This window comes from Macaca nemestrina, chromosome 1 (assembly GCF_043159975.1).
Source record: "Macaca nemestrina isolate mMacNem1 chromosome 1, mMacNem.hap1, whole genome shotgun sequence".
NCBI classification, from domain to species: domain Eukaryota; kingdom Metazoa; phylum Chordata; class Mammalia; order Primates; family Cercopithecidae; genus Macaca; species Macaca nemestrina.
Window position 1 is genome coordinate 85,292,433 of NC_092125.1, and position 25,010 is coordinate 85,317,442.

The 25,010-nt window shown below is 34.7% G+C and overlaps 1 protein-coding gene across 27 annotated transcripts in view; it reads right to left on the bottom strand.

Moving 5' to 3' along the window:
* The window catches only part of LOC105478710 (CDC42 binding protein kinase alpha), a 330,193-nt gene that overhangs the window by 49,290 nt on the left and 255,893 nt on the right, over positions 1–25,010 (bottom strand). For 18 of the 27 annotated variants that reach the window (XR_011614991.1, XR_011615009.1, XM_024792004.2 and 15 more), the window contains 5 exons: positions 19,001–19,105; positions 15,030–15,113; positions 6,929–7,034; positions 2,554–2,690; positions 1,730–1,869 (listed from right to left, as the gene is read on the bottom strand). Coding sequence is in view for 25 of the 27 variants with exons in the window: in XM_024792004.2 (XP_024647772.1) it covers positions 1,730–1,869; positions 2,554–2,690; positions 6,929–7,034; positions 15,030–15,113; positions 19,001–19,105 (572 nt within the window). In the remaining 2 variants the exon portion in view is untranslated. The remainder of the gene's footprint in view (positions 1–1,729; positions 1,870–2,553; positions 2,691–6,928; positions 7,035–15,029; positions 15,114–19,000; positions 19,106–25,010) is intronic. The other 9 variants (XM_011736411.3, XM_011736402.3, XM_011736395.3 and 6 more) reach the window with 1 other exon arrangement.

Consider the following 25,010-nt stretch of genomic DNA (forward strand, 5'->3'; position numbering starts at 1 on the left):
GTTGGAGATTGCTTAAGGTCCACTCCAGACCCTGTTTGCCTGGGTATCAGCAGCAGAGGCTGCTGAAGATAGAATATTGCTGAACAGCAAGTGTACCTGTCTGATTCTTGCTTTGGAAGCTTCCTCTCAGGGGTGTACTCCACCGTGTGAGGTGCGGGGTGTCGGTCTGCCCCTGGTGGGGAATGTCTCCCAGTTAGGCTACTCGGGTCAGGGACCCATTTCAGCAGGCAGTCTGTCCATTCTTAGATCTCAACCTCCGTGTTGGGAGATCCACTGCTCTCTTCAAAGCTGTTAGACAGAGTCGTTTGCATCTGCAGAGGTTTCTGCTGCTTTTTTTTTGTTGTTGTTGTTGTTTAGCTGTGCCCTGTCCCCAGAGGTGGAGTCTACAGAGACAGGCAGGACTCCTTTAGCTGCTGTGAGCTCCACCCAGTTCGAGCTTCCCAGCGGCTTTGTTTTACCTACTTAAGCCTCAGCAATGGCAGGCGCCCCTCCCCCAGCCTTGCTGCTGCCTTGCTGTTAGATTGCAGACTGCTGTGCTAGCAATGAGGGAGGCTCTGTGGGCGTGGGACCCTCCCGGCCAGGTGTGGGATATAATCTCCTGGTGTGCCCGTTTGCTAAGACCCTTGGTAAAGGGCAGGATTGGGGCGGGAGTTACCCGATTTTCCAGGTGTTATGTGTCTCAGTTCCCCTGGCTAGGAAAAGGGATTCCCTTCCCCCTCGCACTTCCCAGGTGAGGCGATGCCTCGCCCTGCTTCAGCTTTCGCTGGTTGGGCTGCAGCAGCTGACCAGCACCAATTGTCCGGCACTCCCTAGTGAGATGAACCCAGAACCTCAGTTGCAAATGCAGAAATCACCTGTCTTCTGTGTCGCTCGCGCTGGGAGATGGAGACTGGATCTATTCCTATTCAGCCATCTTGCTCCGCTCCCCAACTCCCTTAGTCTTACAGGCTTGACACCTTAGTCCTATTTTTGATTCTTCTCCCTATCTATATTCAATCCTTTAGTAGGTTCTATCAGATTTTAATTGCCAATATTTCTTGCATCTGTCCCATCATGTTCCATATTTGTAGGTGAAGATAATGTGTTTGAGATGCTAATGTGAAGTGCCAATGTGAGTCAGAGCTAGAAATTCTGGTTTTGAGCAATGGATGGATATATCTGAACTGGAGATACGAGTCTGGGAGTCATCAATGCAGAGGGGATGGCTGAAGCTGTGAATAAATATGATCACTCAAGGACAGTGCCTGGAGTTATGAGAAAAGGTAAAGGAGAGAACACTAAGGAACATGGGAAGAATCTGAAAAATGAGACCAGAAGTGTTCGAGGGCTATACTTACCTAAATGTTTACAGATTATGTTTTCCAGAAGCTTTTCTGATTTTTATTTTCTTTCCTTACATTGTAATTATACTCTAAGCCTTTACGTGATGTGATGATATAAGCTTCACGCATTAGGCCTCCATTACCCCATTTACATGGGTCTTTTGGACTGAAACACCAAGTTCTTTTTCCTTAACTCCTAGCCCCTCACACTCAACACACATACCAACCTGTCCTATAAATACACCTTCCTTCCTATTTTCAATTCTATTACTATAGCAATATTAGCAAATTAGAAAATATGAAATTAGTTCATTTAAATAAACCATGGCAACACAATTTTTAAAAATCAGAAACTTTAAAATTCCTATGTTGCAATGATACAAATAATTTTACCTTCAAAGTCTTACCTCATGTCAATCACTTGACTAATGACAACACTGGGCTGAGATGCTTTTCCTTCAGCAATATCGTACAGAAACAGTTTGAAGTCACACACTATAGCCAGTGCTCTCTGCCACCCTTTCTTCACTCCGGCTGGTTTAGGAATCTTAGTTTTGTTTTAGACAGACAGGCAAACAAACAGCCAAAACAACTCAAATGAAAATATGCCTTAAATCACATATGTAATTGCATGGTGAAGATGTACAGATAATGTACATGTTTTATAAGTCTGCCATTCTGGTTGGTAAAGTAGCTGATGGGACACATATCATTAAGCTATGAGAAAATGTGAGAACACATTCTTCAAATACTGTGACCTTTTATTCTGAGGAACATTTTAATGGTACCACTTTAACTTTCACTAGTATTTCATTAAAATAACACTCATGGTTTTCTTTCTAAATAGCATAAAACTAAAACTTGGTGTAAGATGAAACTCAGCTTACACTGTAAATACTACCCAAGATAACAAGACTATGCCTTGATAAGAGCTCATAATTCATAACCATATGCCACCTCTCTTGCAAGACCAGGTGCTACAAACTCCTTTATGAAGATTTCATCACAAGATAGGAACAACATGGAAAAACTTGAGACATTTTATAGGTTATTTCCACGTAAAAGCTAGGTTTTTGTTTGCAAATCATTATTCTAGATGAAATAAAATTATTAGATGAATTTTACTCATTTAATTTTCCAACAAGAACTATGCTCTTAAAATAACTGATTTGATTTTAATTCATTAATCAATCTTAAAAGATTAATCTAAACCCAACTTAATCATACTTACCCTGACATGACCTTCATATGCTGTTCCTATTCCTTTCTGAGGATCTATACCCAGGGGACCTTTTGTCTGTTCAGGAGGAACTGGACAAGTGGTTGGAGCTTTGTTTACACAAGTTATATGGCATGAGAATCCACATACTTTTGGAGGCAAAAAAGAAACATTTGATAAAAATTCATTTTAACAAAAAGAAAATTCACTGAACACTCACTGCATACAAGATGCTATGTTAGATGAATGCTTATCTCCAATTTTATTTTAAATAACTGTTTTATCATTTGGGTAGCTGATTCATTTGCTTACCAATGACAATTTTAATGAGAAATAGTAAATATTTTAAAAAGTATTTGTATTACTATTGTTCTGTATTGACATTAGTGATCAAAAAGAGAAGCAAACAAAAGAAGCATCTAACCTTGTGAATAAAATGATTGATTTAGATTTTCTAAAAGAGTGGTTTTTAGAGTCTTTTGCTCTTCATCCCACTGCAACTTGGTATCTGCCTTGAAATTTCTCTTGCAAGGGTCTCTAGTGGGCATTAAGCTACCTGACATCTTTGGTTTGGCAAACCCTACCAATCCTTGAAAACGGAGTTTTTCAGTGACTAAAAAAGTACAAGTTGAAGGTAAATTTTAGGAGTTATTATTACATATACTTAAACTACTACTAAAATAACAATAGTTCACTTTATGGAGTGCTTTTTATTTTTCTATAACAATCTAAGAGAGGTACAGTTACCATCTCTATAAATGGACTACACATCACTGATGGATATTGTGAAACAAGCAGAGAGGCAAGATGACAAAAATCATCCAAACGTCTCAATTCACTTTATTTATTTATTAAAGAGAGGGTCTTGCTATGTCGCCCAGGCTGGCCTCAAAATGATTCTCTTGTCTTATCCTCCTGAGTAGTTGGGACTATAGGCATGAGCCATCACACTCAACTTCAATTCACTTTTAAGTGGAGTATCTAGCAAGTTATGATTTGTTTTACTTACAAGCAAAGGGCAGTGGAAGCAACAAAATAAGTATCCTATACTGGATCTAATTCCAACCAACCACAAGGAAAGGAACAAGACAGGACTCTTTAGAAGCTGGAACCACATTATTATAACATTTACAAAAGCCTGGCAGACAAAGGCTAGGAACAGTCTCATGAGACCCCACAGCTTCATAAAGTATGCTTCAAAGGGTCTGAAGAAAAGATGGGGACAACTTCACAGCAAAAGACTCTAGAAGGGAAGAGAGTCTGAGAAGACCTCAAAAACTGCTATTATGAATTGCAAATAATTGTGGGGCATAAAAAATGACATGGGACTTAAAGCCAGGTAGCTGGCCAGGATTCTAATAAACAAATTTTAGAATGACATACCAGTACTGGTTAAGTTCCAAAATGAAACAAAGCTTGAAAACTACAAATTTTCTCCTTCTTTGGCTTCAGTCACACCTTTCTAGTCAATAATATAGGCGATTCCTTCTCAGGTTACTTGGCTATCTTTTCCTGTTGCCTTCCCTTAACTATGTAAGAGACTCATGTACTTGCTCTCTTCTCAATCTACATGTGCTTCCTGGATAATGTCATTTTCATGTTTATAACTTAATACACTCATAACTCTTAAATCTCTGCTTTCTTAACTCTGAACATTTTATTTGGCTTGAAAACACACGTATCTAATGAACTAGTTAAAATACTGCAATCTGGATCTTTCACTTTAGTTGTGAGAACTAACCAAACAGAATGCACTGCCTTAAGATGTTATTAATTTCCCTCTTACTCAAAGTACTCAGATATAGGCTAACTACAAGTATATTATAAAGGAAACATATGCATATGATGGGGATTGGCTACATTTCCTTTAAGGTCCCTTCCCATCCTTATAGCAGAAGAAGTAGGAAATGGCAACTAGTATTAGAATTTGAGTTAGCAACTATTTTCTTGTCTTTTCCATAAGATAAACCAATATATGAGAGATCTTCAGAAAGTTCATGGAAAATGCATATTATGGAAAAACTATGTATGGATTTAAAATTTTCTTTTGTACCAAAATAAATGCATACTAACTTGTTATAATATGTCTGAAGAGGATCTAGTTTGAGGCACTAAGAAGAATGAGACATCAATTTGAAAAGAGCCCCTATCAGAGCAACATTAATTCTGTTAAAATTAAGTAAGAACAAATATATATTTTACAATGAAGCTTGGGTGGAAGAATGGTGAAATCATTGATGCTTTACAAAAAGTTGATAGGGACAATGCCTGATATGGTTTGGTTGTGTTTCCACCCAAATCTCATCTTGAATTGTAGCTCCCATAATTCCCACATGTCATGGGAGGGACACAGTGGGAGGTAACTGAATCATGGGGGCAGGTCTCTCTGTGCTGCTTTGGTGATAGTGAATAAGTCTCATGAGATCTGATGGTTTTATAAAGGGGAGTTCCCCTGCACATGCTCTCTTGCCTGCCGCCATGTAAGATGTGACTTTGCTCCTCTTTCACCTTCCACCATGACTGTAAGGCCTCCCCAGTCATGTGGAACTGAGTCAATTAAACCTCTTTCCTTTATAAATTACCCAGTCTTGGGTATATCTTTATTAGCAGCATGAGAAGAGACAAATACAATGCCTTAAAGAAATTAGCAGTTTACAAATGCATAACTCATTTTAGGAAGGGATAAGAGGACGTCAAAGATGAAACCTGCAGTAGCAAACCTTCCACATTAATTTGCCAGGAAAAAAATTAATCTTGTTCATGTTTTATCTGAAGAGGACTGATGAGTAACAGCACAAACAACAGCCAATACCACAGACATCTCAACTGGTTCAGCTTCCACAATTCTGACCAAAAATGAATGCTGAGCAAACTTCCCACTTGTCGGATGCCGAAACTACTGCACCTAGATCAGCTGCAGAATGTTAGATGGAAATTTTAAACAAGTGGGATCAAGATTCTGAAAGATTTCTTTGAAGAACAGTAGCAGGAGATGCAACATGGCTTTACCAGTATGGTCCTGAAGAAAAAGCACAATCAAAGCAATGGCTACCAAGATATGGAAGTGGTCCAGTCACAGCAAAAGCGGACCAGTCAAGAGCAAAGGTCATGGCAATAGTTTTTGGGGATGCTTGAGGCATTTTGCTTGTTGGCTTTCTGGAGAGGCAAAGATTGATAGCACCTGTTTATTATGAGAGTGTTTTGAGAAATGTAGCCAAAGCTTTAGCAGAAAAACGCCTGGGAAAAGCTTCAGCAGAGTCCTTCTTCACCATGACAGTGCTCCTCCTGCTCATTCCTCTCATCAAACAACAGCAATTTTGTGAGTGTTTCCATGGGCAATCATTAGGCATCCACTTTACAGTTCTGATTTGGTTCCTTTTGACTTCTTTTTGTTTCTGAATTTCAAAAAGTCTTTAAGGGCACCCATCTTTCTTCAGTTAATAATGTAAAGGAGACTACACTGACATGGTTACATTCTCAGGACCCTCTGTTCTTTAGGGATGGACTAAATGGGTGGTATAATTGCTTACAAAGTTGTCTAGAACTTAATGGAGCTTATGTTAAAAAATAAAGTTTATATTGTTAATTTTTATCTTTAAATTCTACTTTTCCACAAGCTTTCTGAAGTCCCCTCATATAAGGTAGCGTTGTAGCGACAAATTTCATTTGACTTTTAAAAAAAGTATTCTTCTGAAACATCCAAAAAGAAATAATATATTCCATTATAATTTAAACCATTTTCACTTCAGAGGTCCTAAGAAAAATAAAGCAATACCCAAACAAATAAATATGCTTTCTTTTCTGTTCACATGACCCCTGACCCTCTCTCCTTCATCACTCAGAATATATGCTCTATGAAGGTAGGATCTATGCCTTTCCCCTATTCACTATTATGTCCCCAGTGCCTAGAAGTACAGTGGGTTTTCCATAAACATGTGATGAATAAATCATGGATGGTAGAGAAAAAAAAAACCTCTGCTATTAATACAGGAATAAAATATCTTTCAGGCATAGTGGCAGACATTTAATATTTCTGAAAAGGTGCCCACATTGTCTACTTTTCAATAACAATTTCTCTAAGGAATTAAACAAGGTTAAAATTCAGTGAATTTTCTTCTGTCAGATAGGTTAATGTTTTTTGGCGGGGACTATAAATTTACTCAATAACAAAACAAAGACAAATGAACCATATTTAAATATATTGCCCCTGAAAAATATGTCTAGTTTCTCAAACATACAACAGACAACATAGATTATTTCCATTCCTGTTATGCAAAAAAGCAAATGATTAAGTAAAACAAACATTTATATGCCTTTGAAAGAGAATCAAGTTATTTGATTACAATTTAGATGGTGAAGTCACGTTTTCTTTCCTTTTTGTTCTTACCTTCACATGAACAGCCCTGTCTTATTAAACCCACCATCAAGGAGGTACACTGATGACACTTGGTAGGAGTAGTAAAAGATTTTACAAAAAACTGGTGAGTCTTGCGCTGCAAAACAAATTGATAAAAAAACACACATTGATTGTTTAAAAGATTTCCATAATGTGAGTCCCTATGCCCCATATCACTTTCTAGAATGTTTCCTAAATAGGAATATAATGAGTTATTTCCATTTCTCATTACATCTTCTTATGGTTTATGGTCTTTAAACATTTGTATTAGGTAATTTGAACTGGACTAAGCTAAAATAATTAAGAAGTTAAATGATAATCAATTACTCTTGAATGCCATTTGAAAAGTATGTAAAATAAATAATAGCTTTTTTGGGGGGCCATAAATCTTAGCTTCAGAATTTTAATAAATTATCCAAATTATTGTTCAGCAAATAGTTAAGTAAAATATTGCATATTTATACTTATACAAACATAGGATTTTAATGTGCTTTATATCTTCTTAGGAAAAAAATTATTTAAAATTATTGTTTCTATTGTAAATCATGTATTTCTCTTTCTGGGACCAAGGACAAATAATATGCTTCACAAATCAGTTTCCTCCTATGCAAAGAGGGAGTATAATACTTGAGCAGATAAAAATACACATATATTATTCCAGAGACAGATGGCAGATTGAAATTTCTTACTGAATATCCCATAGTTAAAGGTATTTTAGTCTTACCTGATTTACATGGTGGTAAGCAAATGTAGATTTTATCTCTTTGGAATATTCCTTTGTTTTCCAAATTAATTCTCTTAGCATGTTTTAACAATAAATGATGTATAATAAATAACCTTTCATTCTGCTGTGTGAACTTAGGAAAATTTACTAAATTCCTCTCTGTCTCACTTTCCTTATCTACAAAACAGGATAAATAATAGTATCTACCTAATGGAGTGGTTAAATGAGTATTAATATAAACAAAGTCTTTCAAACAGTACCTGGTACATACTAAGTACTCAAAAAACATTTCTTTTTTAAAGAAATAATTTCAACTCTTAGATTCATGGGTACACATGCAGGTTTGTTACCTACTGAGTATACTGTATGATGCTGAGGTTTAGGGTATGACTGATCCACATTACCCAAGTACAGAGCACAGTACCCAATTTATTAGCCCTGGCACCCCTCCCTCCTTCCCCTTCTCTAGTAGTCCCCAGAGTCTTTTGTTGCCATCTTTATGTCCATGGGTACCCAATGTTGTATGAATTTTGCTAATTATTTCTCTTTTAAATGTGTGATTGATTTAAACTACTAAGAACTCTACTCCATATTCTAATAAATTATGAATACTGATTTTAAAAGGTTATCAAGTAGCATTTATTTCAGTTGACACTAACATACGAACAAAAAACTTAAGGGAATATTTGAAGCTTTAAAATTCAAGTTAAAAATAAATCTTGTTCTTTTCAACTGGGATATATGATTTGTACACTACAAAAAAAGTTTTAAAAAATGAAAGAAGTAGATTATCTTTTCACATAGAAAAACCTGACTACCAGCATTAGTCAGAGAATGGGATGAGATTCTCAAATTTAGAGTGGTCATGAGCTCTGGTCCAACCTCAAACCATTCTGTTCTAGAAGTTCCTCACGATCTTTTGGTCAGTTTCAAAGCAGCACTGGGATTTGACTCTAAGTAGAACACAGACTATCTTATTACTAACTCTGCAACTGCTCCTATAGCTTCTGAGTCCCAGTCAGGGCGCAGACACTGTACCAGTACTTTACATAATTCATCTTATTTTGTGCAACCAACCACCTTGAAAGATAGACACTATTTCCTTATATGAAGGAATCTATTAAAATCATAAAATTTTGCTCTTTCTCCTGTATACTACTTTTTAATTTCTGGCTCTTTGAGAAACTATTATGAGTAAATTTTCTAGTGCTAACTTTTTCAATTGTTCAGAATGCATTAATGCAAAAGATGTAAAGTTATTTTACTGGTTAGTCCTAGAGGATTTTAATACAAAGAAGGAAAAGTTAATCAACTGCTCTAAGTAGCTTCATGTTTTTCTTCTTCTAAAGAAAGACATATCTGAAACACTAGCAATGAAACAACTCTAGGGTTGACAAATTTATTAGTAATTCTTCACAATGCCCCTCAAATTGTATATATATACATATATATCATACACTTCCTCTCCAGCAAGAGATCTATTCAGGATGTCGCAATTCTGAATATGACAGCAGGGAAAAATACAACAACCCAGTGTTTTGGATGAGCATTAATTTTAGGTAATAAATCATCCAACTGGTAAGTGCTGGTTAAATTATGGGAGAGGTTGTGCAATTTACTACTAAAGATTAAGGCATTTATGTTTTGCTAATCTCCACTAAGGACAGTATAACATAATTAAAGATCGTTATTCTGATGCCATCAATCTTTAGATAATACACAATAGGATTTTGTTTTTGTTTTGGTGTGAAAATGTATAAAGAAAGATACACAAATGATCAATTTTAGGGTCTAGATTCCTTGGCTTCTAATATCCCTGTTTCCTGCCTCCTGGTCAATATGTGATATCTAATACTTCCCTTTGGTGACAGCTAGAAGAGGAGAAAAAAATGAAAGGTATTAAAGTATGAACTAAAATTAGAATTTTAGATTACGTGATCATTCGGAGTAGAAAGAATTAACTATAACCTCAAATTTCAAACTGGTAATTAGAAAGAGTTTTTTTCTACTCTGATTTTGTCTGTGTGTAGATTTTAAGCTACACATTGGAGAAAGAAAGTAAAATGTTTTTAACAGACGATGTGAGAGCCAAGTGGAACCAAGCACAACTCTTGGTGAAAGCTTCAGAATTTATTACAGATAATTAAACTTTTACCACTAATAAATGACAAGTCAAATAGTATCTCATACAACCCTTTCTTTTCTACAAAAAATTTTAAAACATTTTAAATAAATTAAATTTTCTGGCCAGGCACGGTGGCTCATGGCCGTAATCCCAAGCACTTTGGGAGGCCAAGGCAGGCAGATCACGAGGTTGAGAGATCGAGACCATCCCAGCCAACATGGTGAAACCCCGTCTCTACTAAAAATACAAAAATTAGTTGGGCGTGGTGGCAGGTTACTGTAGTCCCAGCTACTTGGGAGGCTGAGGCAGGAGAATCGCGTAAACCTGGGAGGCAGAGGTTGCAGTGAGCTGAGATCACACCACTACCCTCCAGCCTGGTGACAAAGTGAGACTTCGTCTCAAATAAATAAATAAATAAATAAATAAATTTTCTTTTAAAAAATAATATTTTTCTTCCCTTTTAAAATTTCTATTTTGAGATAATTATAGATTCACTTCTCTATCTTTTAAAAAACATGAAATAAATTTTATTTCTTGGGGAAAATATTAGGTGCAACAAACTGAGTTAATATTTAGTTCATAAAATATTATCAGCTTGGTAGAAGCCTCACTCTAGTTTTGTCTTATTTTGCCTTTCATCCTTGATGATCCAATACCTTGGACATGTATGTATCTTTATAAATTAGATAGTCTGAGTATGTGTTTTTATTTATATAAATGTGTTCCTGTTATATAACAGCTACATTTTAGGAATCTTTCCCCTATTTCCAACTCCCTACTGCCATAAAAAATACAGTAATAAACACCTTCATCATGTTGCCTAATGGATCTGTATGAAGGTTTTTCTAAAGGAAAGAGATTTTTCTGATGAAATGAGATTGCTGAGTCATACAGCTTACGTATGCCTCTACATTGCCTAGGTTCTCTCCCAAATGGCTGTACCCGTTTATACTTCCAGTATCCACGTGTGAAGCTGCCTGTTTCTCCACATCCATGATGTCATCTTACTTAATTTTATCTTGATTTTGAATAGAAAGTGATAGTAATTTTAAAATTAAATTTAAAAAATTTCTCCAATGATTAATGAAGTTGGACATTTCTTCACATGCTTGTTGACTATTGGGATTTCATCTTCTGGGAATTACTTATTTATATCACTTGCCAATCTTTCAACGGGACTTCCAGTCTTTTTCATATGGAGTTGCAGGAGTTTCTTATGTATTTTAGAAATAAACCACTTATTAGTGGTAAACATTGCAGATATCTTCCACTAGTCTGTCATCATCTGTTAACAATGCTTTCACTGTAAAAACATTTTTAATTTTGATGTAAAGTCCACGAATATTTTCACCTTATGCTTGTGATTTGAGATCTTATATTTATTCCCAGTCACAAAAATTTTTTCTACATTTTCTGTGTTTTAAATTTTTAAAATCAAATTAATACATACACATGGCTGAAAAAGTAAAATGGTATTACAATGCTTATGACAAAATCAGAAGTATCCCTCCTACTTCCTAGAGGCAATTTCATTTAATTCTTCTTTTTTTAAAAGCTATTGCCCTCCTTCTGTAATAGATACCTCTCTTGGCAGGGGAGAGCTAGGAGTGGAAAGCCTATACCACAGTTTTTTGATTTGAGACATTATCTGTTCACTTCCTGCTATGGTAGAGAAGGATATGGCCCTTTTACACTATTTACTCCCTTTTTTCATTTTTCCCAATATTGTTATAGTACAGTTTTAGCTTAAAATTTATATGTAATGTCTAAGTTATTATGACTAGAGAATCATTATTCACTAAGAAGTACACTATGGTTATCATTTCTTACTTGTATAACCTTATGATTTTTCTAAAGTCAACAGTGCCCCTCCCACCCTTGACTTTTACCTTTCTGTATCTCTATCACTAATCTTCCAGACTCTTCTAAGGAACTGTAAAATCCCCTGGAATCTATTTACGACATGGTCATATACACTGGAAGCCTTTCAGCCCCTTTACCCCTTTATATCAACCTGAAGACAACCCGGCTGAAGCCCTCTGGTTTCCTATTCCAGTCTTTCTCTTAACCGGTCTGTGTACAATTCCTTCTTCTATAGGCCTCATGTCTTTCTCTTTCCTGGCCCCCTTCCTTGTTCTGGTAGAACTAATTAAGTTTCCTTAGAAAGTGGCACATGGGTGATAAATTTTTTTGAGCTCTGAAATTTCTCAAAATGCAGTTTTTTCCCCTGCAACTCGATGGGACATTTGACAGGGAATCAAAAATCCTAGCTTGAAATCATTTTACCTTCTAACTATTCTTTTCATTTTGCTTTGGATAAGTACGTCATTTCAATTCCTGAATATTTGGATGTGATTTTTTTTTTTTTTCCATCTCCTTAAAGGTTTAAAAAGTTCTGTCTTTGGTATCTTGAAAACTCACACAATGATGTGACTGGGGACAGGTATTTGTCATCCACTAGTGCTAGTAGGCACTGATGGAAGTCTGCATTCTGGAAACACGTTTTTCAGTTACAGGAAAAAGTCTTTTACTTACTTGATAATTTCCTTCCTTTTCTTTTTTCTGTTTTCCTTTTCAGGAACTTCTATTTGTTGGATATTGATTTCTTCTATTTTCTTTTCCTAATTTCTACCTGATTTTTTGCAATATTTTCTAAGAGAATTCTCAAATGTATCTTTTGACTCACCTACTGAATTTAAAAAATATTTATCATATTTTCTTTGAGACTTCTTGTTCTCATATTGCGCTGTTTCTTTCTGCTTTTTGCATTGTCCCTTTTTCCTTCAACGAAAACAGGAAATATTTGTTTTGATCTTTTTCTTTTCTTTTTTTTTTTGAGACAGGGTCTCACCATGTCGCTGAGGCTGGAGTTTAGTGGTGCGATCTCAGCTCACTGCAGCCTTGACCTCCCAGGCTCAAGCGATCCTCCCTCCTCAGCCCCCAGGTAGCTGGCACTACAGGTGCACACCACCATGCCTGGCTAATTTTTGTATTTTTCATATAGACAGTGTTTTGCCATGCTGCCCCGGTGGGTCTTGAACTCCTGGGCTCAAGCGATCAGTCCACCTAAGCCTCCCAAAATGCTGGCATTACAGGTGTAAGCCACTATGTATCCCTGATCTTTTTCTTTTGTTAAATAATTTTGAAATGTCTACTGACTCTTGGGAATCTTAACGTTTACAACAGTCAGTAAAAAAGCTAAAGAGATTTTGTGTATATCTATGTATGCACATGTGAGAGCAAATATATGATGTGCTTGTTAAGAAGGGACCTAGCCATCTCATTAGGAAGCCCCAAATGACATTATCAATAGGTCTTTTCTGCGTCATTCAGTGGACCCAATAATCCACTGATATTCTCCGAGCAGAGTGGGGAGGAAGAGGCTATAGTCCCAACAGTCAGTATTCTGGGAGCTAAGCAGAGGAAAGGCTTTCAGGTCTCGCCATTCAGTACATGGACTTTTGACAAATCTCATTATTTGTGGTTTCACACTTCTTTCTCTCACCAACCAGTAAGCCTGGTGCCCCTAAATTTGTGGTCTTGTGGTCTCTTTGGTTTAATTACTTCACAAAATTAACATATTGCTGAATTGGGGTGGTTGTCTGGTTTTCAGAGCTGGTATAATACTTTATGTGGACTTTGAATCAATTCTCTAATTTATTCTAGACTCTCGCTTCATTCTTGCCTCTGAAACTACTTGGTGTCTTATCATTTTGGTTGTCTGAAGCTTGTTCCCTAGTACATTGCTTGGGAAGGGGTGTGGGAACAGATTTCCTGAGCTCTTACATATTCTTAATAGTTTTCTGCGGCCTTCATTTTTGGAGGATGCTTCATTATCCTTAAAATATTAAATCCTTAAAAATCTTTGACTTGTACTTTCCTTGGGTATCTTAAATGTGTTATTCCACTGCTGTTGTTTTTAGCATACTGCTACTATGAAAAAATCTGATGATAATCTCATTTTCTTTCCCCTTTAAGTGACATATTTTTTGCCTGAATGCCCAATACTTTTCCTTTTATTTATAAGCCATTAGTTTACTAGAATATTTTCTTTTGACTGGGTTGTCATATATCTTGTTTCCTGTTTTTCATCTTATCTGCCATCCTACTAACTTGTTTTTCTGTGATATCCATTTTGACCCTTCTACTATTAAAGTCATCTATTTAGTTATTTCAGCAGTTCTGTTTTCATGTCAAGTATTCCCAATTTATTTTTCTTCGTAACTACCTTACCCTGCCTCATGTTACCAACATACTTCTTATCTCTTTAAGGTTATTTTTAATGTTTATTTTAAATTCCTGTTCTATCTGGCCTTAAAATTTTGCTTTATCTGGGCACAGGTTATTTCAGTTTGTCTTTCTTCTATATCAGTTATATTTTTTGTATATTTTTTCAGGTTCATTGACCCCTCTCTCTCATTTTGTGGTTTATCCAAGGTTTATGTTCTGGAGAAGGAGATCATTCAGTTTTCCAATTTCTGGAATTTCTTTGTAGGAGCTTGAGACAAGCAACTACATCTTCTCATTCTACCAAATGTAATACTTCAGTCATATTTATGTCAAATAGAGTGGGGAAAAAAAGTCCACTTGAATTTTTCACTAAATGTTTTTCTTTCTCAGTGGTTTACTGACTTCAGTCTCAGATTCTTCCACAAGTGGCCTCAACTTAATGCCTTACTGAAGCATATACTGCTTAGAGGAAGTGCTACTTATTATAACGACTTCAAAACATCGAATTTAAGAAGATGAGGCCGGGTGCAGTGGCTCAAGCCTGTAATCCCAGCACTTTGGGAGGCCGAGACGGGCAGATCACGAGGTTAGGAGATCAAGACCATCCTGGCTAACACGGTGAAACCCCGTCTCTACTAAAAAATACAAAAAACTAGCCAGGTGAGGTGGCGGGCGCCTGTAGTCCCAGCTACTCGGGAGGCTGAGGCAGGAGAATAGCCTAAACCCGGGAGGTGGAGCTTGCAGTGAGCTGAGATCCGGCCACTGCACTCCAGTCTGGGCGACAGAGTGAGACTCCGTCTCAGAAAAAAAAAAAGAAGAAAATGAAAAAGTGCTGTACCCTCTCCCTGCCTTTCCTATTGGTGATTATTTGCATTCACACAGAATTTATAAGTTTTTCCGTTTGTAACTTTGAAGAAATAATATCAAAAAAATCACAGCAAATGCATAGAGCAGATAAAATTCATTTTTTTTGGAACACACTATGCTTATAACTTTATAACTAGATTGAGTACCTTAAGTGGAAAGCCAGTTGAACCAGGACATCCTTTTTTCCTTAAGGTTGGTGTGTGAACTGGAAGTGGAGTGGAGTCTACAGTCTGAACCCAGGAGCAAAAAAGGAAATAAATGTCATGAAACACTCCATTAATTTCAAATATAACTAGAAAGAAGCCAAAATAAATAAAACCAAACAAAACATCGATAAGGTAAAAAGTTCTACTAATTAATAATAAAGAAAACCTCAGTAAAGTTAAATTCTCATAGTGCTGATAATTTAAATCTCTGCCTGCAATATCTACAAATGAAATATTTGTTCAATTAGTAAGTTACTTCAGTCTGGAAATACAAAAATAAATCATTTGGATCAAATGATCCAAATAAAAAAAGCCATAGCATGTGGCCTACACAAATATGAGGATATTTTTACATTCATCTGAATTTGCCATATTAATTCTAAAAAGTGTCTGAAAATGATTTATAATAAAATATTTAGAAGATTCTTTTAACTACTCAACTTTCATACACAGAACATATATTACATATATAGAACACAGCTCTGGATGTGAATACATAGACAGATAGAGACTGACACTGGGATTTTTGTGCAGAAATTAATTTCCAAAGAAGGGAATTATTTAATTTTATTAGAATTATTTAATATTATTGGAATTCTGACCTTAATACAAATTTAGTCACATACCATATCTTTCTTAGGTAGCTATGTAAAATATGGTCTTCTTTTATGGGATTTTATTGTAAGCTATTTCTTTGAATGAAAAAAACCAATAATTTCACTGGATGTTATTATGGGGATAAAAGAGCCACTGCTTAATCAGCAAAGCAGTTTAAAAAAAAAAAAAAAAAAAAAAAAAAAAAAAAAGACATGGAAAGTAACTTCCTTTCAGGATGCCAAGCAAAAAAATAAAAGGAAAAAGCCAGTCTTTGTATAAAGTACAGAATATTTTAAAATATTACAAGAAAAATGGATGGTCCTTTCTTTGCTGTTACTGTACAACCTCGTCTTTGTTGTTACTATACAACAATCTATCTTTGTTGTTACCATACAACCTCCAAAACCAGAATATTTTATATGCACTATAGCCTTAAAACAAAATTCAGTCGAGTTTCTCAGTTTTCTGTTTGTGACTTTAGCTCTAATTTAGATTTTATTTACTTTTAAATAGCTTAAAAAGTTTTAAACCAAACTTATAATTTAACATTTGAAGAGATAAATATGAAAGATAAAAGAGAAGAATGCTGAAAATCTATGTAAGTTAATAAAAAACAATAGGAAACAAATTTGTCAAATTTACATAGAAAGTTCAAAGGTTATTAGAATTAAAAAGAATTAAGCAAGGGTGCTGGATACAAGATCTACAGAGTTTATAAAGACAAGGCAATGCACAGTAAGAAAATGTATTTAAAAAGAATCCCACTCACCATAGAAACAAAAAATTTAAGGTACCTAGGAACAAATCTAACAAGCAATATGAAATACACTGAAAATAATAAAACTTTATTGAAGGATATAAGAGAATCCCTAATATGTATACTATGTTCATAGATGGAATACTCAGTATCATGAAAGATGTCAATTCTCCTCAAATAGATCTATAAATTAATGCAATTCCAATCAAAAGCCCCATGTGAAACTTGACAAGTTGACCTTAAAAGTAATATGAAAAACTAAAAGGTCAAGAAGAAAAGGAAGAAGAAGGTAAGTGGGATGGCTCACCATACCAGGCATCAGGAATTATTTTAGAGTGAAAATAATTGTAATTAAGACAATTTACTGTCAATGCAGGAGTAACCAAAAGAACAATGCAAAAGAATTGAGAGTATCCAAACGGATACATGCATATAATGCAGAAACAGACATAACAAATCGATGGGAAATATAGTCACGTGTTCATATGGGAAAAAGACATTAGAAGCCCATTTCCCATTATACATAGCAATATATATCAGTTTGATTAAGGTCCTAAACAAGTAAAAGCAAAATTTAAAAACTTTTAGAAGAAAATATAGAAGAAAATCTTTATAATCTCTGCAAAGAGAAGAACTGCTTTAAAAAGACATAAAAAGCAGAAGTCGTAAAGAAAAAGACTGATAAATCTGACTATTTTAAAATCAAAACTTTTGCAAGACAAAAAGACACCACAAATAAAATTTTAAAAGAAGCCACAGACTGGGAGAAAATATTTGCAATGCATATAGCTAGCAAAGAATTAGTATCTAGAGTATATAATGAACACAAAAAGCTATAGGAAAAATGATTCAATAGAACAACAAAGGACACAAACAGGCAAATCATCAGTGGTCAATAAACATACAAAAAGATGCTGAATAACACTAGAAAACAGATGCAAGGTAAAACAAAACTGATACTTCATATCCATCAAGCTGGCAAAAGTTAATGTGTGACAGTGAGGTGAGGATGTGGGGAAATTTAGAACTCACACACACTGCTGGGGGAGTGAAAATTGGTCCAACCACTGTGGAAAACAATTTGGTAAAAACCAGTTGAACTTGAAAATACATACAACATACAACTCAGTAATTCCACTAAGTATATATGCCAAACAAACTGCACATTTGCAAAAACAGATATGAGGATATTCACTTCAGCACTGATAACAACGAAAAACTGGAAAAACCGAAATATCCAACTACAGCAGAATGGATAAATAGTTGTGATATATGCCACAGTTGTAATGAATGAACTAAATGAACACATATTTGTAGGAATAAACCTGAAAAGCAGACTTTTGAATGAAAAAAATTACAAAAGGATACAGGTAATACTTATGTAAATTATAAACACATAATAAGCACTACTATATGTCATTTAGGGATACAAATGAAATAAACATGTAAAACCAAGAAAGGGAAGATGCACATCAGTTTCAGGATATTTAGATATGTCTGGGAAAGAAGAGTGGGGAATGGTATACACGAGGATGTTTCAACTGTTTCTGAAATATATTTTCTTTGAATAAAAATCTGAAAAACAATTAAGCAAAATTTTCATATCTGTTTAATCTGTGGGTGATACTTACATGGGTGTTTATATTCTCTGAATGCTTGAAATATTTTATCATTAAAACAAAAATGTATAATCTCAAAATATTAAAACAATTATAACTAAAAACACAAGAGGGTCTCATTAACCAGTTTGGGGGAGTCTATCACAGAGTTAGAAAAAACAAGTCAGAACTTGACCACAATCTCACACTTCGCTTCAGACAGCTCTTCAGATTGGACTATCTGCTTCTATTGGAATGCTAGACACAGCTCTGGAGATTTAAAAAAAAGGAAAGCAAAGGAGCTTTGTCTGAATCGTGATGCTGAATGAAGAACCAGAGTTGAATCTTAAGGTAGGATGGCATGGACTGAGGTACAACATTCTTTGGACTTGTGGAAGAAATGATCTCTGATGAGAAAATTGGCCTATTGGCTATTTAAAACCATTGATTGACATTTAGTGTAAACACAGCACTGTTTTTTGCAGTACGAAATGCCAGGATTTAGTTGACTGTTACCAATTTAGCAGTTAGAATGAACAGTTGCCAGAAGTGGCTATTTTATTTTTCAGCTCTACTTATGATGTAACAGGTTAGTTATATCATGACTTATTACATTTATTAGAAGAATTAAAATATGAGAATGGCACCTGCATTGCCATTTGCCTAGAGTTTCTAATAATTCAAAAATTTACATAACTAATCTTCTGTTCTACACAGTTCTCTAATTAAAGACCATCTTTCTAGTTAGTTTTGTCTATTTCAGGTTGACTATTTGAGGACAATGTGCTCTTTAGTTTTTTACTTCTACCTACATTATTAGTTAAACGTAATGATCTCCAACAGACTGTAACTTATTACATAATATATTTGGTTAAGAGAGAGACAGACTTGTTTTATTCAATTCCCTCTTTCCTGACACAAGTGAAAAGTTGGGGAGCAGGGCTGCTCCAATGAGGCACCTTAACTGGCTCAGCTTCACTAGATGTGGAAGGAGATGTGGACCGTGACTGGATGTGAAACTTGACGCTCGGGTTCCATACATATGTGTTCTCAACGGGATCAGTCTAGGAAAATAAGTCGGGAAAAACAAAAACCCAAAAAATCACTTTTAAACAATGTGCAGCTCTTAGCAAATTTCTGTAAGGCATGATTACGACAACATTTCTTGAGAAAGGAGGATAACAAACTTTAGTTTGAATATTCACATTAGGGATACATCATTATACAGAAGCATAACCACTAGCTCTAATGTAAACAAGGATTGACACAATAGTTAACCAAAGGCTCCTCCCTGATCTTCACTGTTGATCTCTTACTTTAAGCACTGGTCCTACTGCACATTCTACATTGGTATTCCACATGGAACTTTTTATTTCACGAAACAAATCATACATGTGAAATAAATGTGGAGTACTTAATAGAGATACATACTGCAGATTAAAGATAATTTTGTCCTTGATAAGAATGAAGTTTGGTCTTTTACTACTCATCAATTGAAAGTAAAAAAACCCTAACCTATCAGTTTTGTGCAGGACACTAAAGGAAGTCTTCCCTTTATTTTGCACCAGTAGAAAAATCAGCACTTATATTCAGTCGCATCCTTTTAAACCAAGTATTTTTAGAAATTAAAAATGCTTTGGGTTAAAATTTAGCATAAAAGATCTTATGAAGCATACTGATTGACTAGTCAGTTTGGCAAGTTTCATAGTGACTAGGATTGAGTTTTTAAAATGATAGGACAATGAAGACAATTTGGAAAAGTGGTTCAGGAATTTACTCTGAATATGTTGTACAACAAAACAATGCTTAGATCAGAAGTCACAAATCACAAGAACAGCATCAGTTTAAGAATTCAAACATGAACTTATAATTATTTTCCTTTGTTCTTACTATGGCTATATTTTAGAGGGAAGACATGATGATAATGTACCCCTTAGAAATGTCACTGATGAAAGATTCAGGTGCAGTTGAGACTGCTGGCAAAGTAGAACTATTAAAACAATGAATTGAAATATAATGCCCTGTACTCAAAACTAAGTGAAAAGCAAAATTTCTTTAAAATTCTGGGTTGAATGATAAATAATTGAGAATAGAAATACTTGGAAAAGAAGGTTCCCCTAGAAATTAACTTCATAGATTTGTTTTTAGTTCAACAGAACTCTGGGCATGTGGCTTCAATCTCTAAGGGCACAAATTGTTTTCTCAAGTTGGGGATATTTTCCTATAGATAATTATGTAGAACACTGTTATCCATGTATGATATGTTGCATATGTTAAAAACAGTCAACTTTTGTTCAATGTGGAGAATTTTAAAAATCTGGCAAGTGTATGGGAGGAACAGGCTAGCAGGCTGGGAAACACCATCATAGCCCTCCATTGGTGCCCACTACGGCCTTCCTGGGTGGTGGACATGGAAAGGTATTCTGGTAACCACAAAGCCACTGCCAGGCCATAAACTTTCAGCTAGTGGATTTGGGAAAATTAGGGAGAAGAAGGGTCTCAGTGAAGGCATTAGGGGTCTTGGAGCAGCAACCATTTACCAACTGCTAGGATACTCAATATTTAAAAAAGTGGCACCACTGAACTAAAGCTTACCAGCTGAATATCAGCTCTGTATGTGTGATGTGGCTGATTTCATGAAACTAGTATGCCTTGTGAAGTTGGAGAGCCAGGCCTGTATCCCATCTCTTGAGTCCAAATTCAGCACTATTTCTGTTCTACCAGAGGCATCTCCACAGCAGAGTAATTTACTCAAAGTAATTTAATAATCAAGGAGGCTAAGTAATATTATCTCCTTTCCTGATAGTAAATTTTGACCAGGAAAAGAAAAAGTGGAAGAAAATGGGACTCAAGACACATTTTGCCCAGTTTACAATTTTATTCAGGAACAGCCATGGAGAAAGTAATCAGTTTAGATTATAAATATGAAATATGACCCTGAGTTGGGAATACGGCAGAAATGTCTTTCAGTTTCTAAAAGTCTCCTCCTCCTAGTTTTCATAAGATTATATACATTGCAAGGAGAATCAGGAGTCCATGGAGAGAGGCTTCAGTTAAAATGGAATTGAGAAGCAAAGCAGAATTGATACATTTTATACCAGTGAGAACTTAAAACTGACTGAAATATCAATTCAGGAAGTTTTAAGGTATCTAACTAGGGGACGTTCTATGTGTAAAAAAACTGGGCCATCTTAGGAAAATTTAAAAGTTTCTGACCTGTTGCAAAAGGCTTTAGCCCCACAGCCTGACTGAAAGACATAAAATGAGAAGTTCCGGTGTGAAAGGTAATGCTGTGTATATGTGAATAGCTGATATAACGGCTTTGTATATCTGGGTTTGATTATTTCAAAAACTCTTTAAAAATGGGAAAGGCCAAGTGTTTGCTGTTTCCAAAAGCACAGGTTGAAATTTTACAGCAGGTCTGCTCTTCAAGCTGTTTAAACACATGCTGACAGAAGTTGGGCATACTGTCTTATACTTTCTCACATTAAAATTAGAAAACACTGCCTTATGCCATTTTGTCAGTATACGGTCTAATGGAAGGTTATATCATGAAATCAGCAAACCTAAAAAGCAGTGCTTTCTCTAGCCCCAGAGCTGGTTGTTAAAACACTTACCAGCATGTTTGCTGATCCTATGAAAATGTGATATTATGACAGTGGGATATTGGAGACAGGAAAAATACACTATCAAGTTAATTTGTGACTACACAAATTAGTAACTCTTAAATAACTCTTGAGGCTTTTAACACACACCTCTTGGCTCCTCTGTCAAGTCTTATTCTCCTAACTAGTTTTTCTCCATCAATAAAAATGAAAGAGAATATGGATATGGATAGATTTAAAAGTGATTTTCTTTGCTGAATGAGGTAAAAGGTGGTTATTCAGAAATAGAAAATATTTAATTTAAATGAAAACACTTGTAATAAAGTAGAATAATGAAAATTAACATACTAGCTTTTTAGAGTTGTATACTCTTAAAGTAAAAATCAATTTCAGAGTTTAAACAAAATCAAGTAATTTTTCCTTTAAAAAATAGTAAAAGTAAGTGAAAATACTGAAATATTTTGAGATGGTATTAGGCATATTAAAAAGTTGGACTATGTCAATTATAGTGATAGTCGTATCTTTAATTTTAAAAACCTATGAACATAATAATTAAAATTTAAAAATTACCACTTTACTTTCAAAGTGTGTTTCTTTTAAAGACAAAGGACAAAGCTTGGTAAAGATGAATAAACTCAGGGCAAAAACCATTTCAAATATCAAAAAAAAAAAAAAAAAAAAAAAGTCCAGGACTTTTAAATGAAGCTAATGCTAATAACATTAATAGATTTAAATATTTCATTTCATTTCTCGGTTACCACCAGTGTAAACAATATCTCAAAAGTGGTGTAACACTAAAAATAAGAAAAATACAAATCACTTATTTTTTTTATTCAGGTTTTAATTATTACCAACCAGAATGGAATTTTCAGGAAGTTACTAATTTTAACCACAAGTAAATGCTTACCAATGCATTTATAATTAATGGCTTATTCTATCCACTAAAAAGCAATTAATTCTATTAAACTTTCAGAATATTCAGTGAATACATGCTGGCATTTAAAGATAGCCTATGATTCAGTTTAACAATGAATTGTCAATGACTCTGATATAGTATAGCAGCAAAGCAACTAATTAATACCATTAGTTATTTTATTACGAAGTATTTTAAAACCTTAAAAACAAACATAATCATTATTAATATTATATTTTAGTCACAGAAGTTAAAATATTCTTTTTATCATTTTTTATGTGCTAAAATACTATAGCATTAAGTATAATAATGCAGCAAAAGCTAATAAACATACATAAATAGCAGAGATATTATAAATTCAATATAAGAAATATCTTTAAGTAAATGCAATTTTTTCTTTTTTTTTTTTGGTTAGCTAATTTTCTTTTCCTAAGTAAACATACTTTAAGGTGTTACTCTGACGAAGTCATTAGAAACATCTACTATACTTGAGTATCATTTTTACTTAATGCTCTGTTAAAAAAGAAGAAAAGCTGAATATTAGTGGTACTGTCCACACTGTGAAACATTTTAATGCAAAATGTTCATAATGGTCCCTGAATTTATTAGGATTTTTCTACTAAAAGATCTTCAAATGTATTTTTACAGTAGTACATTAAAAAAGGTTTTTCCTCCCCCCTCAGGATCACAGAACTGATTTTTAGATGACCTGCTTATCAAGAATTCCTCAAATTATGGACAGTATGGTTTTCCCATAAATAATAAAATTAACTAAACCCACTCATCTTGAATATGTATCAACAGGCCTTTTCTACTGCCTAAATAATTACAGATTTGTACAAGTAACAACCCTCTCATAAGAAACCTTGTTTCAAAGTAGAAAACACCAAGATTTGATATGGATTATACATGGTCAACCTACTAAAAATTAGCTTGCATTTAACAAGTTGTTTGTTATTGCTAAATGTAAAACTGTAAGTTAAAAAGTCCCAGTTTCTTTTCTTTTCTCTCTCTCTTTTTTTTTTTTTTTTTTGAGACAAGGTCTTTCTCTGTTGCCCCCAATGTACGGCAGTGGCACAATCATGGGTCACTAAAACCTTGAACTCCTGAGCCGAAGAGATCCTCCTACCTCAGCCTCTAGAGTAGCTGTGAATATGGGTATGTGCCACCATGCCTGGCTAATTTTTATAAAACTTTTTTTGTAGAGGCAGGGTCTCCCTGTGTTGCCCAGGATGGTCTCGAACTCCTGGGCTCGAGCGATTCTCCTGCCTCGGCCTCCCAAAGTGCTGGGATTACAGGCTTGAACTACCATGCCTGGCCAAAATCCAGTCTCTATCAATTTTCTTTATCCTTTAGCTAGAAGTATTTTGAAAACAAAGTGGAAGGTAATTTAGTATTTTGTTTTTAGAACACGTATAAACTCAAATCTTCAGTGATATATTTATTGCTGTTAACTGAGCTTATGATACAAAAACAGTATTATAGAAGTACTATATCATTTGGAAAACAGTAAATACATTTTATTGCTCTAGAACAAATCCTAACAAATGACTAAAGGTTATGACCAGTTAACGGTAAGCTTCCTAGTTATATATAATGCACCTTGTTTCCCTTTAAGAAAATTTATTCTCAAGTTATTTTCAATATACTGATTTGAATATTTAGTCTGGAGAATTTACAAATATTCTAACAAAACATAAGAGAAAGTTAAGCCATATGTGGGCTATAAAATTTCTGCTCCAAACTCTAAAGGAACAATCTGAAATAAGACATTCAGCGTTTCTCACTATTAATGAAAGCACTGTGGAAATCTCCCTCATCATTTCTATTTGGACATTAACAATACCATCAATAAAAAGTTTTTCTTCTACTATACTTAATACTACTTATAAAGAAAAGTATTCAAAGTGTAAATGAGGTTTAATAGCATACTAGAAAAAAGAATGCAAGAAACATTCTTTTGTAATACTACCTCATTCATATGACATTTCATAAATATTTATTAAAATACTGCACATTTTCTTGTCTAAAACCATGGTATATAACATAAAATCTTATGCTACTGTTACAACAGAGGCCATTGTTAAGAATGGTAACTATTTGTGTCCTACTGAAATACATCGATGTCCCAGGGAACACTGAGGTTCTACACTACGCCACTGAGATGCTTCTATTTAACAGCTGAGTAATTTGTAATTCTTCAAGCATCTTCACAGGCACTATTACTTTTCAGTGGCTGACTTTTTTTTGTCAGATGCTTAACCAAAGAAAAACTGAAGGAGGCCAGAAAAGCAGATAACCAAGCTTATTATATCTATGTTTAAAATAATCATATGTAATTATAAGTCAATAGATTATGGTTAATTATAGTTTATTCATATCCCATAGAATAAAGACATAGAATTAAGGAGAGACCTTATAACAGCTATTTCCCTCCACAATTATTTCTTA